This window comes from Kogia breviceps, chromosome 6 (genome assembly GCF_026419965.1).
Source record: "Kogia breviceps isolate mKogBre1 chromosome 6, mKogBre1 haplotype 1, whole genome shotgun sequence".
NCBI lineage: Eukaryota > Metazoa > Chordata > Mammalia > Artiodactyla > Physeteridae > Kogia > Kogia breviceps.
The window spans coordinates 24150936-24168104 of record NC_081315.1 but is presented as its reverse complement, the minus strand read 5'-3'; the positions used below and the strand labels follow the sequence as shown (position 1 = coordinate 24168104).

General features: G+C 41.6%; 1 protein-coding gene across 13 annotated transcripts in view; it reads right to left on the bottom strand.

Moving 5' to 3' along the window:
* GAB1 (GRB2 associated binding protein 1) overlaps positions 1-17169 on the bottom strand; it is a 130560-nt gene that overhangs the window by 24951 nt on the left and 88440 nt on the right. For 9 of the 13 annotated variants that reach the window (XR_010840986.1, XM_059066769.2, XM_059066772.2 and 6 more), the window contains 3 exons: positions 7308-7533; positions 6875-6955; positions 1615-2216 (listed from right to left, as the gene is read on the bottom strand). Coding sequence is in view for 12 of the 13 variants with exons in the window: in XM_059066769.2 (XP_058922752.1) it covers positions 1615-2216; positions 6875-6955; positions 7308-7533 (909 nt within the window). In the remaining variant the exon portion in view is untranslated. The remainder of the gene's footprint in view (positions 1-1614; positions 2217-6874; positions 6956-7307; positions 7534-17169) is intronic. The other 4 variants (XM_067035595.1, XM_059066771.2, XM_059066773.2 and 1 more) reach the window with 1 other exon arrangement.

Below are 17169 nucleotides of genomic sequence, written 5' to 3'. Positions count from 1 at the left end.
TAATCAGGAATGACCTTCTCTCTCTCTCTTTTCATATATGCATGTATGCGCACTCACAGATTTTAAAAAGGTTGCTTACAGAATAATATCTTTTTTTTTTTTGCGGTATGCGGGCCTCTCACTGTTGTGGCCTCTCCCGTTGCGGAGCACAGGCTCCGGACGCGCAGGCCTAGCGGCCATGGCTCACGGGCTTAGTTGCTCCGCGGCATGTGGGATCCTCCCGGACCGGGGCACGAACCCGTGTCTCCTGCATCGGCAGGCGGATTCTCAACCACTGCGCCACCAGGGAAGCCCAGAATAATATCTTGAACTGAAACATCAAACCACTAGAAAATGCAGGCATTTATTCATATGCTAACCAGTACCAGGATTTGATTATGACAGTGAGATGGGTTATTTAAAGACGGAGAAAATAAATACTTCTGTTTTCTTGTCTTTTGCACCCTTGGGTATAACTTACATCTCACTAACTTATAACCACCTCAAGATACATTACAGCCATTTCGAGAAAGAAGTTAGAAATTGGGGTTGAATGGCTAGATAAGTATTGACGTAAGTACCATCCACAAGGCATCAAATCTTTTTTTTTTTTTTTTTTTTTTTTTTGTGGTATGCGGGCCTCTCACTGCTGTGGCCTCTCCCGTTGCGGAGCACAGGCTCCGGACGCGCAGGCCTAGCGGCCATGGCTCACGGGCTTAGTTGCTCCGCGGCATGTGGGATCTTCCCGGACCAGGGCACGAACCCGTGACCCCTGCATCGGCAGGCGGATTCTCAACCACTGCGCCACCAGGGAAGCCCAAGGCATCAAATCTTTAACTTCTTTAGAGCAGCTGGATAACTACCACAAAATCCAGAAGTGTCAAAGACGTAGTTTTTAGGGTGGGTGCCTTTTAAACTTGGGCTTTTTATTTTCAGGACTCTAGGACCCTCCGAGGTTAACCCAGACTCAATTTGTCTCCTCTCAAAGTCTATAACTTTTGGCGGGCTCTAGGAAGATGGTACACGAATCAGTGAGGTGGCTAAGGGGTAAGGGGAGAGAAGATGCAGAGCTTTAAAAACACATAAAACCAACCAAACAAAAAGCAGGATGACCTGACTGCAACTGAATATCACCTGGCAGACATAACAAAAACTGTTGATCTGGGAAGGAAGGAAACAGAGCCCAACAGATGTGACACAGAAGCAGCCGTAATAGGACACGAATACGGGAAAGGGTATGACTGGGAAAGGCTTTGTGGCTGGTCCACTTCCTGTGCCTCTGCCCCATCGGGTCTGCTCACCCAGGATGTAGAGGAAGTGAGAGAGAGAGAGAGAGCGGTGCACACTCCCCGAGGCAAGGAAGTATTACGAAGGCCATACTTCTTAGGGATGAAAAACTCCTCGCCTTTTCTCCCTTCCACCACAACGTGCACACAGGCACACGCTGCCTGCACAAACACACTTCCTGGGATCTACCGAGGCTCTGACAGCTTCGCTACCTGAGTGGGTAACTGCGGCGCTGAAGAAAAAAGGGACTGCCTTTTAATGTCACACTAAGCGTCCAAGAACCAATACTCAGAAAAAGAGATTTTCTATCATTAACCTCTAAGCCAGGAAAAGCCAACGGGAGCTGACCTTTTCGCAATTTGTTCAAATCCACAGTGGAAATGGTATTACTACGGGACGGTGGCACCCCTGCTGTCGGGATACAGTAACTACTGTCAGTGTCAGAGGCTGTGCGTGTGATGCTACACGTGTCCACAGGAGATCGGTCATGAGCCGGATGCGGTTTCGGTGGCCGAGGTGGAGGAATATCTGGAATAGTGTCTAGCTTTGACGTCTGCCCCAAGGTTCCTTCTGGAAATGTTCGCGGAATCTGATAAGTATTACCAGGTGTTGGAGGAATGTCATAACTAATAGATACATGCCTCATCTGAGGCTCTACACTCGAGGTCCCGGATGGGGTATTAAAAACATAGAGCTCTCCGTCGGCTTCAGTACTTGAAGGAGACACCTTTGGTAAGACGTCATGGGAGTGACTTCTGGGCAGGTTATAAAGGCTGGAGTCTACGGAAACGGATGCAGCCCGAGGTGGTGGAGAGTCATACATCATCTGCTGCTGGAAAAAGCCATTCACTCCATGTTTGCTCTGGGAGGAAGCAGGATTTTTATGAGAAGGGACGTTATCATTGCAGTCTGTCTCCGAAGGGGTGGATTTTGCAGAATCAGCGTGCGTTCTAAATAAAAATTGTTAATGACAGAAAACACGGTGAAGACCGAAGACGGCATTTAAATAAATATATTTCTAGCTTAGCAATCAAACTCCATGGCTTTTTTCATTCAAGTTTTTGGTGTGTGTGACCCATCTGATTGAAAGCACGAATGTTCCTGAGTTTTTATGATTATACACCAGATAACAAAACCGCCACCACAAAACCAAAAGCATTCTCCCTAATCTTGTTCTGTACCTGTCCACACCCCCCAACTCCACCTAGTAAATCCACACGTAAAACCACAATCCCTGAATTAGAAAGGTACAAAACTTGGAGGAAGGTAAATGATTAAGGCATAAGACACCAGGAAAAGCACTTCCTCTGAAAAGCATGCAAAAACCTCGTGCCAACAGTTTATCAAGGTGATCCACTGCTCTTTAGCCCACCTGTGGCAACTCTGTTGTTCCGAAAAATGAAAAGTCTAATGATTACCTGGTATTGAATAAATTCAATGTGATCTACAAGGAGGTGGCAACTTGATAGGTTTTGTGTATCTTCTTTTCTATTTATTTTCTTTAACAAATATTTAGCCAATACTATGAAAAGAATCAAAATACAAGGCAAGGAGTTAGCCAACTCCAAACAATAATTCACCTTGAGAAATCTCATTAGAGTGTACTTTATGCTTTGGGTACATTTTTGGTCTCTGTATTTTGTGGTATCACGAAAGTTGGGAATAAGTCAAAATGAAGCTACCAACACCAGAACGCTTGTCCTTCCTTAATGCTAAACAAGATACCTTAACTACCTATGTGTGCTGTCCAAAGTCCTGTAGGAATTTAAACTCAATATTTAAAGAAAATAACTTGTGATAGTTTTTTTTTTTTTTTTTTTTTAAAGGGCACATCTCCCTGACTTCTTGGTAACATCTGGCGCTGTGTATTGCATTTATTCACTGAAACTCTCCCCCACTAGTATCAGAGGACCTTTATGGCAATATCCTGACTCTCCTCCTTCCTCACTGATTATGCCCTTGTTTCACTGACTGCCTCTTTCCTTCCTGTCTCTCCAACCTGGAAATGGCCATCAGAAATCAGTCCTCTAAGTCTTTATAGCACACACCATTAAAAAAAATCCTCCTTTCCCGTAACTTCCCCTTCTACTGAATGCTGACAACTGCCATCTTCTCACCAAACTCCGAGTCCTGCATTTACAAATGGTTCAGATGTATTGCTATTTGGTTATCCCAGTGTTCCCTTGCTCATGTGTACCAAACTAAACTCAACTTACTTCTCAGATTGGTGGTCCTTTCTGACTTGCCATGAAAAGAAATGTCTTTATCCCAGATTCTCTAAACTCAAAATCCAATCAACTTCGATTCACTCTCTTTGATCACCACCATCACTTGTGCACAAAGTCCTTATTTCTGGCCAAGCGCCTATTCCCCAACTCTGTGGCCACTGTCACCACCCTCAAGTTCAGGTCCGTATCTCTGCTGAGATCTACACCATGGACCCCTCCCCTCAGCAAACTTCTTTCCTCTAGTTTCTTCCTCTTCCAATCTATCGTACCATCCATAGGACCAGGACTGCTAGAAGATCAATATTTCCAGAACATGGTTTTCAGGTCACTCACCCGTTCAGAGAAAATCCCTTGAAGGGTTCCCTACAGGCTGTAAGAACTACAAAAAGCCCACAAACAACTCCCCTTGGCACTGCGGCTACTCCTCCTGAGGCATCTCACCCTCCCTCTCAAAAACACTTGCACTGACCTTTCTAGGGATTTCTAACATATATTCTAAAATTTGTACTTGATTTCATTCAAACGTGAATTTAAGAAGAAGCTACAAGTACAATGAGTACTACGTTCCCTGTCTTTGACTAGCTTAGCGTGTAGTGGAGAATACATAAAATTATCAAGCTATCTCCAATTCTGTGATACTGGGCTGGCCAAAAGGTTCGTTCCGTTTTTTTCCGTAAGATGGCTCTAGTAGCACTTAGTTGTCTTTAACGTCATTTGAAACAGTTTTGTTAGACTGTATGTGACAGCTGTCATATCAGCGTGCATTTAAAAAAGCTTATCAAAATTGGTGAATTTTTGTATAGCCATTTTAATATTGAGAATGGAAGGAAAAAGCAACACTTTCAGCATATTATGCTTTATTATTTCAAGAAAGGTAAGAATGCAACTGAAATGCAAAGAAAGATTTGGGTAGTGTATGGAGAAGGTGCTATGACTGATCGAACGTGTCAAAAGTGGTTTGTGAAGTTTCGTGCTAGAGATTTCTCACTGGACTATGCTCCACAGTCAGGTAGACCAGTTGAAGCTGATAGTGATCAAATCGAGACATTAACTGAGAACGATCAACGTTATACCATGTGGGAGATAGCTGACATACTCAAAATATCCAAATCAAGCGCTGAAAATCATTTGTGCCAGCTTGGTTATGTTTTAATCGCTTTGAGGTTTGGATTCCACATAAATTAAGTGTAGAAAACCTTCTTGACCTATTTCCACATGCGATTCTCTACTTAAACGTAATGAATACGTTCCGTTTTTAAAACAAATTGTGACGGGTGATGAAAAGTGGATACTGTACAATAATGTGAAACGGAAGAGAGTGTGGGGCAAGCGAAATGAACCACCACCAAGCACACCAAAGGCCAGTGTTCATGCAAAGAAGGTGATGTTGTGTATGTGCTGGGATTGGAAGGGAGTCCTCTATTATGAGCTCCTTCTGGAAAACCGCACGATTAATTCCAACAAGTACTGCTCCCAATTAGACCAACTGAAAGCAGCACTTGATGAAAAGCGTCCAGAATTAGTCAACAGAAAACGCATAATCTTCCATCAGGATAACACAAGACTGCATGTTTCTTTGATGACCAGGCAAAAACTGTTCCAGCTTGGCTGGGAAGTTCTGACTCATCCGCTGTGTTCACCAGACATTGCACCTTCGGATTTCCATTGATTTCGGTCTTTACAAAATTCTCTTAATGGAAAAAATTTCAACCCTGGAAGACTGTAAAAGGCACCTGGAATAGTTCTTTGCTCAAAAAGATAAAAAGTTTTGGGAAGATGGAATTATGAAGTTGCCTGAAAAATAGCAGAAGGTAGTGGAACAAAAGGGTGAATATGTTGTTCAATAAAGCTCTTGGTGAAAATGAAAAACGTGTCTTTTACTTTTACCTAAAAAAACCAAAGGCACTTTTTGGCCAACCCAAAAAAACAGAGACATGGAGGTACAACCAGGATTCTCTGAAAACCCAGAGAGGCATTTAATCCAGCCTGGGAGTTTAGTGGAATGCCTCCTTAGAGGAGCCGATATCTGAGCTGAGTGCTGCAGGATGAACGGGAGTTTGCAAGGCAATGCTCACATCTTGCCTTCATCTATAAGCACTTCATGCTTGCATGTTTTGATTCCTTCACAAGCTTTACTTTTAAACTCTGAAGGTGACTGAATCTAAGGGGGCTTTATCTTATGTAATTAGTTTGTACCTTCATAGCACCTAGCGAAACAGCGGGCCCTCAGTGGGTACTTCACGAATATTTGCTATTTAACTGTCACTTTTGCCAAATACAGATACAAAATATATCTGAGTAATGATTTCGAGCATGATTTCTACTACAATAGGAAAGCTATGATGCCAATGAGATCAATGGAAGACACTAAATAAAAAGAAAATGTACTGAAAACTGTCACTTAGCTGTTGGCTTTTGAAAAGCTGAGATGGAAAAATAAGTGTGGAGCTCCCTAAAATGAAATCTTAGTTATTAGTAGCATATGCAACAACGTTGCAAGTGTATAATTTTAAATTCTCACAGCAAACAAGCAAAAATCAAGTTAGAATTTGATATTAACTAGTGCTGATTTATAATTTTTCCTTTTTTTTTTTTTTTTTAACTTTTACAGGTAAAATCCCATTACAACAAATATATAGAAACTCATCTTTGGAAGGTTTGTGAGCTATTTCCACTATCTCAGGGAATGGTTCACAGACACTAATTTGTGGATCTTAACAAATTCTATATAAAAATTTTTGAACAAGGGTTTTGTATGATCCTTTAGCCTAGTAACAGTCACTTTTGACATGAAAAGAACCTTTTTTTAAATAAAAATAATGCTTGAATCTAATATTCATGTTTAAAAAAAATCTTTTACATTTCAATGCAATTCACCTCTCTCCTTAATATTGCAAATTAATAAATATACCCAATATCACTCGTTGTCACATAGCTATTAATGGTAAGATAGGCCTTGTGATCATCAATTTCTGGCTCAGTTCTCACCGTTACCTCCAGTCTTCCAATTATTCAACATCAAATGAGAAGAATGATTAAATTAAAATATCTTATAGCTTAGAAGAAAAGAGGGGTATGGGAGCAGAGATCAAGATGACAGGGAAACTAAGGATTCAGGAAAGTTTTATGATATCTTTGGTCAAGTACTGAAATCCATATACTTCATTCTACCTAAAAATCTGCAAAGTCAAGGCATGTGGTAAGCTCTGCTTCATTGCTAGGTGTGAAGATTTGAAAGTTTCAAAGTTTTTAGCAATATATTTGATTTCATCAAATTTCACTAACATCTGATTTGTTTATTCCATAGGATTTGCTGTATTGGGATTTTACCTGTATGATTAATTTCTCACACAGATCCAAAGCAACCACAACACACTCACTGCAATGGAATCGTTTTGCTTTCAAAATCTTCTAGCAGTAGGTATTCCTCTCCTTCTTCAGAAACAAAAGATGACCCTTGGCTGGTTTACAATCACATAAGAAATGGAGCAAGATCACCATTTATAAATCAGTGAAATCTGTTAAGCAAGTAACACTGTGAATCTGTAACAAGGACGAAGACACAGGAGACAGATTTCCAAAAGAGCCGTGAAGGCGCAAGTGTTCTTTGCCAAAAATGATAGACAATGTGCTTCTCCAATAAAATCTCCTGAATATCAGAAATCATTCGTGGAGGAACATCAACCTGAATTATAAGCCTAAAAGGAGCTTCTACAGATGGTTACTTTTAAGACTTCAAATCAGGGTTAAAAATTTTAAAGGTAAGATGCCTGAGGGTATGCACATACACGCACACAGACACAGGTGGTTTACCTGGTTGGTTCAGGCTTCTTGCTTTGACAGTTGATTAGCAAGAGGTAGTCTTGAGGATCCTCCTGGATGCCAAGGGTTTCCAGGTGTGGTGGAAGGCTAATTAGCTGATATGGAGGAGGTGGAACGGCAGAGGAGGCATCTACCTGGGTGGATGGTGGCGCTGTACTTATCGCCAGTGGTAAATCAGCCGGTGCTTGTAAGGAGCTGCCAGGTGGCTTCACAGGATCTGCAACACCCAAGTGTGACCATCACTGTCCATCCCATTTAAAACAAATCTTCATTGGAGTATAATTGCTTTACAATGGTGTGTTAGTTTCTGCTGTATAACAAAGTGAATCAGCTCTATGTATACATATAACCCCATATCTCCTCCCTCTTGCACCTCCCTCCCACCCTCCCTATCCCAGAGCTAGTGGGAAGCAGCCGCATAGCACAGGGAGATCAGCTCGGTGCTTTGTGACCAGCTACTCGAAAGTTTGGAGATAAATTGTTGAAACACATGGAAACAGGATAAACCAGGACAATGTCAGTTAAAATACGTACTACCTAAATGGCGACGCTGACACAGAAAATTATTGGTTCTCGTTAAAGAGATCTGAAGGGTAGGGTTCTTTCTTCCAGAGGCTCTAAAAAAGCCATGGTTGGGGGCTTCCCTGGTGGCGCAGTGGCTGGGAGTCCGCCTCCCGATGCAAGGGACATGGGTTCGTGCCCCGGTCCGGGAAGATCTCACATGCGGAGCGGCTGGGCCCGTGAGCCATGGCCGCTGAGCCTGCGCGTCCAGAGCCTGTGCTCTGCAACCGGAGAGGTCACAACAGTGAAAGGCCCGCGTACAGCAAAAAAAAAAAAAAAAAAAAAAAAAGCCATGGTTGGGAATTCCCTGGCCATCCACTGGTTAGGACTTGGTGCTTTCACTGCCAGGACCCAGGTCCGATGCCTGGTGGGGGAACTAAGATCCCGCAAGCCTCAGGGTGCGCCAAGAAAAAAAAGCCTTGGTTAACGTTGCCTTGAACACTCTTTGGTTTTGAGGTTACTGGGAATGGAAATGTTAGCACAAGCAGCAGCAGACTTTTTTTCCATAATAAAGCACCTTCTAAGCCAAGCCAACCTTCCAAGGAAACCCATTTTATTATGTGGTATCTACAGGCCCATGGTGCTGTGTGTACCAGGACCAGCTCTTTACCCCATGTTTATCTTGCTGTTCATCCTTTTCTTTCTACTTCTTAGCCACCGACTAGGGAGAAATATGTCTAATTCCAGGATTCACATTTAAGGAAAGAGCTTTTCTTTAAGGCGTCACCTCTTCCCTCGACTCATAGCCTCATTTGCCATAATCGGATTTCTGTAGTATTCTCATGCAAAAAGGGTCAGCAGGTAAAGAAGTCATTTAATAAGCACTTAACTACATTCTGAGAAGACATATGAACATAGCTAAATTGTGTAGAATGAAGTAATTTGAAAACAAGTTGAAAGCCTAGAAATAAAATCTCACTGACACAACCAAGGAAATTTTTGAGGGCCCAAAAGAAAAACTCTGTTAGTCTGGTTAGGAATACGGGGCTATAAATCCAGAAAAAAAGGTAAATGCTCATATTCGAATAAACAAATCTGTTTATTGTCTGTTTATATTAGAACAGAAAAGGCTGGGTTGAAACTGAGATTTTTCACAACTAAACAGTACCTAACGATGCTAAAAAGTGGTAAGAAGACTTAATATGTTCTACAGAATAGAATAACAGGCAGGTCATTGGCCAGTCAATTCCCCAGGGAAGAGCGAAATGTCTGCTCTCTCTTCTCTAGATTCTACAGAATAAGTCCATGTGCTTTTGATGAGGTCTTTATGTATTCAGCATTAACATCCACATATGCACTACAGCCAAGTTTATGTAGCTTATTTCAAAACTCTTCTTCCTAGGCAGAGAAGCTCATATCCTAATGGTAAAGCTTGAATGATAACACGTGAGTATGGCTATCTTTAATTAGTTTATCTTTCATTGTGGGTCCCCAAAGCAAACAAAAAGGATCAGAACTCCTGGGGCAGATGCCCAAAAACACTCCATTCACCCAACAGAAACTCACTTAGCACTTTCTCTATACCAGGTTGGAAGAGGTGAAAGCAATCCCCAATCTGCAACACCCCTTCACCTGCACGTACAGTTTGGAATTTGCTCTTCCAGAAATCTGTGAGCCCTGCTAGATGCTAACCAAGTATGAAAATTTCCCTCTGTTGGAGACTTCGGCCTAAGTTAAGGAGAAGTTGAGCTAATTTCTAATGTTCTATCTTTGTTATGCTGCACGCAATGTCAAGTCTGCACACAAGTTCATCTAACAAAAGCTAACACTTCATGACAGAAATTAATTTATTCTTTCTTATTTATGAAAGGCCAGAACAGACGATGGTGAGAAAAGAAAAAATTAATTTTTCAACATTTATACAAGATAATGGCATAATTTTGCAGGAACTCATAAGTACCTCATCATGTCTAATTGATGCTGGTTATAAATAGTGTTTATAACATACCCTATGAAATGTTTTACTGTTTTGATTTTGAAACAAATATAAACAGATTTATTTAAGGGGATTTGAAATGCCATAGATTAATCAGTTACTCAGAGTAAATCCTTGTGGAGTGTGAAACTTGAGAGAACTATGAAAAATATTTACCCTTTAAAGACCTTAAGAAAAATATATACAACATTGAGGAGAAAAAAAAGCAGAGGAATCAGAAAGTAGTTGCTGTATTCTATGTAGCCTACAGCGTGTATTCACAAGTATATTTTATATACTTCTTTCTTCTACCACAGAGATATGGTAAAATTGTATAATCCAGTTCAATGTTTAGTTCTGACCAAACAAAATCAAACTAAACACTGGAAAAACTTTACTGTATAAAATAGTATGAATTCTAGTTTTCCACTGTAACTCCTAAAATAACTTTTCCAGGCAGTTGTTTTGTCTTTTTCAAGTCGTTGTTTTTATAGATACACTTTTCCTTTAATATTTTTTCTAAACTGGATGGCTATATACTAAACGAACTGAGTGATTCATCTTAAGTGGGAAAAAAGTCACCCAGCCAAGCAGTCACTTTTGTTTGGCCTTGTTTTATTAACACAATGGGACTATCTCATTTTTAACCTTCCATTTCTGCCACCTGTGAATGATGCAAGTGTTTTACTCTTTTATAGCTGCAAGAGCCTCTCCATTTTCTGACAAAAGGACTGGGATTCAAAGGTTCCTTTTTAAACAAAAAAATCGCCCAACCGTTCCAAACAACATGGCACACAAAGGACTTTAAAAGGGAAAGGGACACACCTTGGGCTCAGATAATGCACCATCTTCAAAGTTTGAGTGTTTGGGATGATTTTACTCATGGTAATTTCACTATATCCTCAACTCTGTGTATTTTAATGCCAGCATGGCATGGTATCTAAATATTCTTTAACATAAAACTTCTAGCCAAAGTTAACCAACTGGTCTGAAAGAAGAAACTTCTCCTCAACCTTAGAAAGACATGGGATTAGCCCCCATTCTACCCTACGAGTAGCTGAGCAGACCATGTTTATTGCTTTCTGCCTCACTTGGGTTTCTGACTTACTGCTCTTTCTAAGTAATGCTGGTATCAAGTTTCTGAGAACCAAACATCAGCATAGGGTATGCTTGTGTGTGTAAAATTATTTCCTGTCACTTAATTCAGAAGGCATGAAGAGGATAATTAGCATCCACTAAAGGCCTAATAAGCTGCTGTAGCAAACTCTTAATTTAATTTTACTTAGAAAGCTAATAAGTACTGCAGAGGAAAGCCTTAATGAGTTTTCAGTGAAGAGGAGTAGATTGTTCTGTGAGGGGAGCCACAAATAATAGATTGGTTCACAGGATCCCTACCTTAATGCACAGTTTTATCTCATTTGGAAGCAACCCTCTGGAGTTAGTGTCTCTCATACAAGCTGGGGTGCCCAGCCAATGCCTTGAAATATTCAAAATAATATTTTAAAAATCAAATGGTACACGTGCTTAAGCCCAGGGAAGCAATCTTACTCTTTATTATGGGTAAGGTAGACTATTTCAAAGTTGATGTGATAAGATACTCTGATTTTGTAACTACTGACATACCCTGCCTGAGCACGTGGTAATAAAACTGTGGTGTTGCTCACTTTCTGTCAGGAGACCAGATGAGATCCTTTCCTCCCAAGATGGGCTACATTTGTTGACAGAACATTTGTTTGTTGCTACTGCAAAAGTTTTCCCTTTATGTTCACAATTAAAGGTAAACAGGTCAAGGTCGTTCTATATCTACTGATTCCTGATTTACCAGGTCTGTTGTAGATTTTTTTTTTTTTCTGTAAAGAGAAGCATTTCAAATAGATTTATGTGATTTATATCTAATTAACCTAGAAAATAAGAGTCCACAAAGACTATGCATTACTATTAATGCTAAAATGGCCATCTTCTACTTCCCCAGCGGTCCACTGGCTAAAACTCCCGCTTCGGGACTTCCCTGCTGGCTGCAGTGGTTAAGAATCCACCTGCCGGGGCTTCCCTGGTGGCGCAGTGGTTGAGAATCCGCCTGCCGATGCAGGGGACACGGGTTCGTGCCCCGGTCTGGGAAGATCCCACATGCCGCGGAGCGGCTGGGCCCGTGAGCCATGGCCGCTGAGCCTGCGCGTCTGGAGCCTGTGCTCCGCAAGGGAGAGGCCACAACAGTGAGGCCCGCATACCACAAAAAAAAAAAAAAAAAAAGAATCCACCTGCCAATGCAGGGGATATGGGCTCAATCCCTGGTCTGGGAAGATCTCACATGCCACAGAGCAACTAAGCCCATGTGCCACAACTACTGAGCCGCTGCGCTCTAGAGCCCACGAGCCACAACTACTGAAGCTTGTGCACTCTAGGGCCCACGTGCCTCAACTATGAAAGCCTGTGCGCCTAAAGCCTGTGCTCTGCAACAAGAGAAGCCTGCACACCACAAGGAAGAGTAGCCCCCACTTGCCACAGCTAGACAAAGCCAGCGTGCAGCAACGAAGACCCAACACAGCCAAAAAAAATAAAAATAAAAATAAAAAATGAAGTTAAAAAAGACTTGGCCTTCCAATGTAGGGGTTGCCAGTTCAATTCCTGGTCAGGGAACTAAGATCCCACATGCTGTGCAGTGTGGCCCCAAAAAATAAAAAATAAAATAAAGTAAAAAGAGCAATAAAAAAAAAAAAAATGGCTGTCTTCTCACTTCTGAACATACCCTTCTCTATGGAAGAACATTTTTTATAAGGGTAAATCTATCAAATGGATACAAACAAGAAAGGGCAGTAGTCACAATTTTCACTGAAGCAACCTGAAATGTCTTCAAATTATTTAATCAAAAATCAAAGAACTTTCACCAGAGTCCAATCTTCTTATTTGTCATGACCATCTATCTCCTTAACAGAGTGTGAAAACATTCTCGGAGACTTTTAAAACAAACCCTTAGTGCTGACAAATGATTTAATTTTTATCCAGAGGTGTCATGGCATCTTGGCATCAGAATCACTTGTTGTGGGGGGCTTCCCCAGTGGCACAGTGGTTGAGAGTCCGCCTGCCGATGCAGGGGACGCGGGTTCGAGCCCCGGTCCGGGAAGATCCCACATGCCGCGGAGCGGCTAAGCCCGTGAGCCATGGACACTGAGCCTGCGCGTCCGGAGCCTGTGCTCCGCAATGGGAGAGAGGCCATAACAGTGAAAGGCCTGCGTACCGCAAAAAAAAAAAAGTGTGATAAAACAAAAGAAGACAAAACAGAACAGACTCTGGTTGGATTGGTCCTCAGGAAAATGCAAAATAAGACCACAATGAGGTACACACTCACTAGAATGGCTAAAATCAATGACCCACAACACCAAATGCTGGTAATGTAGAGTAACTGGAAATTTTATATGCTGATGGTAGGAAAGCAATTGGCACAATAACTTTGGAAAAGTAAAGCTACTAACAAATCTACTAAAACTAAAAATATATATCCTATGATGAACTGCAGCAATTCTACTCATGGGTATATATACCAAAGAGCAAAGTGTTCATGTCCATCAAAGGACAGATGTAAAAATGTTCACAGCAGCTTTATTTGTATTAACTAAAAACTGGAAACAAGCCAAATGTATATCAACATTTGAATAGATCAATAATTTACGATATATTCACACAGTGGAATGCTATATAGGATGCTGAACTCCTGCGACATGCAACATAGATGGATCTCACAGACTTACTATTGGAAAAAAGAAGCCAGACTCAATGGTTTCATTTGTGTAAAGTTCAGGTATAGGGAAAACTAATCTATGGTGATAGAAGCAAAATTATGGTTACATTTGAACTTTTTTTCTGGGTTTTTACTGGGAAGAAACGTGAGAGAACCTTCTAGGGGACTGGAACTGTTCCATTTGTTGATTTGAGTGGCGGTTTCACAGATTTCTATTTCTATGTATAGATACAGAATGGATATATAAAACTATATTGAACTGTAAACTTAAGATCTGTGCCTTGCACAGTAATAAGTTATACCTGTATAAAAAAGTAAATAAAAAGAAATTTAAGTTCCCTAATTAAGAAGTACTGCTTTGCAGAAATGGCAGCATGTGTATGTATATTCTCACATTAGTTTACCTACTTTTCTGAAAGGAAGAATATCAGAGAATCACACTATTTTTAAAGCCAGTATTATCTGGGCATTTTGAGAAAAGCAGCTCAACTGATTAAGAGGCAACTTTCTACACTTGCACCTGAAATGAGACCAGGAGCCTCTGTACCAAGTTAGTTGTGTTCAGCCCGAAGGCTGTTTCCTGGCACTTGTTTAGCAGATTTTACAGCTTCCACCTCCGTGTTAGAAACAAAAATAAATCTGCACATTTCCAAGAAAAACAAAAGAAATTAGTTTCTTGGTCTCAAGTCTACTAAATTAAAAGCATTCATAGGAACCACACACAGTGCAATGAGCTAGAATTGAAAAACAGATTCAGCCTGCCAGCATTCTGAGTATTCAATAATAGCAATGGTCACCTGGGGCGGCGGAAATAACATGGTAATGATATTTTGAGAGGTTCCTGGAATCAAAACACAGGTCAGAATTTTCCCCTTTCCTTTTGTTTTCAGGAGAAAATTGGTTATTCTCCTAGGGACTGGGGATGGTTATGTTCTCAGGCTGTAATACCAAGCATGGTCTATTTCTTCCCACATCTACCCTGAAACTAGTTTTAGTGAAAAATCATTTTGTGTTATTAATTTTATGCCAAGAGTGGGAGCATACTCGGCTGTCTGAAAAGAGAAGAACACAAGGCTCAGAGGACAGATCTAGGTGAAGACAAAAGCCCCTGTTATACACAGTGAGTGGAGGAAGCAGGAGAATATAAAGCAGGCAGTAAAGTTAATGGAAGAACAAAGACATTTTGATATTACCCTTGTCACATTAAACTGTATGAATGTGATCACAAAGGATAACAGCAGTTCTCTGGAGCTTAGAATTTGATACAAAGCTTTAAACATGTGGAATTTTGAAGACGGCATCTAGCAAAGTCAGCGACTACAAATGAATAGGGAAATACAACGGTTGGCTTTTAAAGGCTTTTTTGCAGTTTTGCTACTATGCCTCAAAAACCAAAATTATGGAGCAAAATAAAACTATTTGTGTGGCTCCTTGATACTACACAATGAAGGACTGCTCATCTTTCACTGATTTATTCCAAGAAACTCAAGTCTCCAACACAGTGTAGTAAGACATTTCTGACTGTGGTTATTTGGGAGATGGGCAGGATGAACTTGTAAAAACATCTAAGTTATAGAATTGAAAAAATAAGCACAGCTGAATTTAGATATAGATCAGGAACTAAATTTAAAAGTATTGGCAAACTGAAGTCCTTAGGGACTTATTTTAATGAACAGATAAAAATGATCTGTGGGGCTTCACTGGTGGCGCAGTGGTTGAGAGTCCCCCTAATGATGCAGGGGACACGGGTTCGTGCCCCGGTCTGGGAAGATCCCACGTGCCGTGGAGCGGCTGGGCCCGTGAGCCATGGCCGCTGAGCCTGCGCGTCCGGAGCCTGTGCTCTGCAACGGGAGAGGCCACAACAGTGAGAGGCCCGCGTACCGCAAAAAAAAAAAAAAAAAGATCTGTGATTAGCATAGCTACTCTTGGTAACCAACTCAGCTTATATACATCAAATTTGATTAATCATATTATTAATTTTCTTACAACTTCCCCTTTTATGGATATTGTAAAGATTACAAGTTCATAAAGTGAGAGCTTCACTCAAGGCAAATATACTTCTAATCTGTTTTATAAGAATTTGGGAGTTTTGCCACTGAAAAGGTGGCTTTCAAGTTTTGAAACTTTCCCCCTCCCTATACTAGTAAGTTTATGAAGTGAAAACAGGCATTGTAACTGTTTCTGACTACTAATGCCAATGAAGATGTTCCACTGACAAAAATAAAGTTCTCAGTACAGTATCAGCTATAGTCACAGAGCCATTTAAAACTACCTAGGCTTTTCCTGTTCCTCCTGAGATGCAATCAGCTGCTATCCACGCTTTTTTTTTTTCTTTCAGCAGAGCACCTAACAACTGGTATTAAAATTCCTAGATTGGGGCTTCCCTGGTGGCGCAGTGGTTGAGAGTCCGCCTGCCGATGCAGGAGACATGGGTTCGTACCCGGGTCCGGGAAGATCCCACATGCCGCAGAGCGGCTGGGCCCGTGAGCCATGGCCCCTGAGCCTGCGCGTCCGGAGCCTGTGCTCCGCAACAGGAGAGGCCACGGCAGTGAGAGACCCGCGTACCGCAAAAACAAACAAACAAACAGACCACATATATATTTAGTATGCAAACAAGAAGGGAAAGGAGTTTAATTGGAGTTAGAAGTAATACCAGCAGGCCCACTTAAAATGTGAACATATTTAGTAACTTTACAAAAACAACTGAAGCTTTAATTCCACATGTGCAACAATTGCTTGAGGCTTTTTAATCAGTAAACTCTGTTGAAGAGCTCTAGGTCATTAGCCTTATGTCTAAATCAGACGCCTCCTTCCCTTTCTCAGCGCTGTTTTCCCTCGAGCATTCTAGATTTCCTCAGCAAGGGGTTTCCCCCAGCCCACTGGGCCAATCCCAGCCCTGGAAGCCTCCTTCTCCTTCGGGCTGCCTGGCCAGAGAGGAAACAGCATGCTGACCTGAGCTAATTAGAGATGATGACTGTTTCACTTCAATCTAACTCTTGAGTTGATTGTTAACACAATTTTTCCACCCCTCACTGAATCTCCAGCACTCCTAAAATAGATATTAAGAAGTGCATGCTTGTCAATGTGAGCATAACCATGAAGACAACAGGGTCAAAGACCCTGTTTAATAAGGTCGCCTTTATTTCTGATTCTTGGCTCTGCAAACCTAAATTAGTATTGGAGTCCCCTCCGTGGGTTCTTAGTGTTTGTTTAAAAAGGAAGAGAAGTACAGAAGTAGACAGAGAATATAAAACGTCATGACAGCTATATGAAAGCACCCAAAGAGGAATTCCGCTTGTAAAATTCTTCTTGAGGGACTTCCCTGGTGGCGCAATGGTTAAGAATCCGCCTGCCATTGCAGGGGACATGGGTTCAAGCCCTGGTCTGGGACGATCCCACAAACTGCGGAGCAACTAAGCCCGTGTGTCACAACTACTGAGCCTGCACTCTAGAGCCCGTGAGCCGTAACTACTGAGCCCGCATCCCACAACTACTGAAGCCCGTGCACCTAGAGCCCGTGCTCCACAAAGAGAAGCCACCGCAATGAGAAGCCAGCGCACTGCAACGAAGAGTAGCCCCCGCTCGCCTCAACTAGGTAAAGCTCGCATGCAGCAATGAAGACCCAATGCAGCCGAAAATAA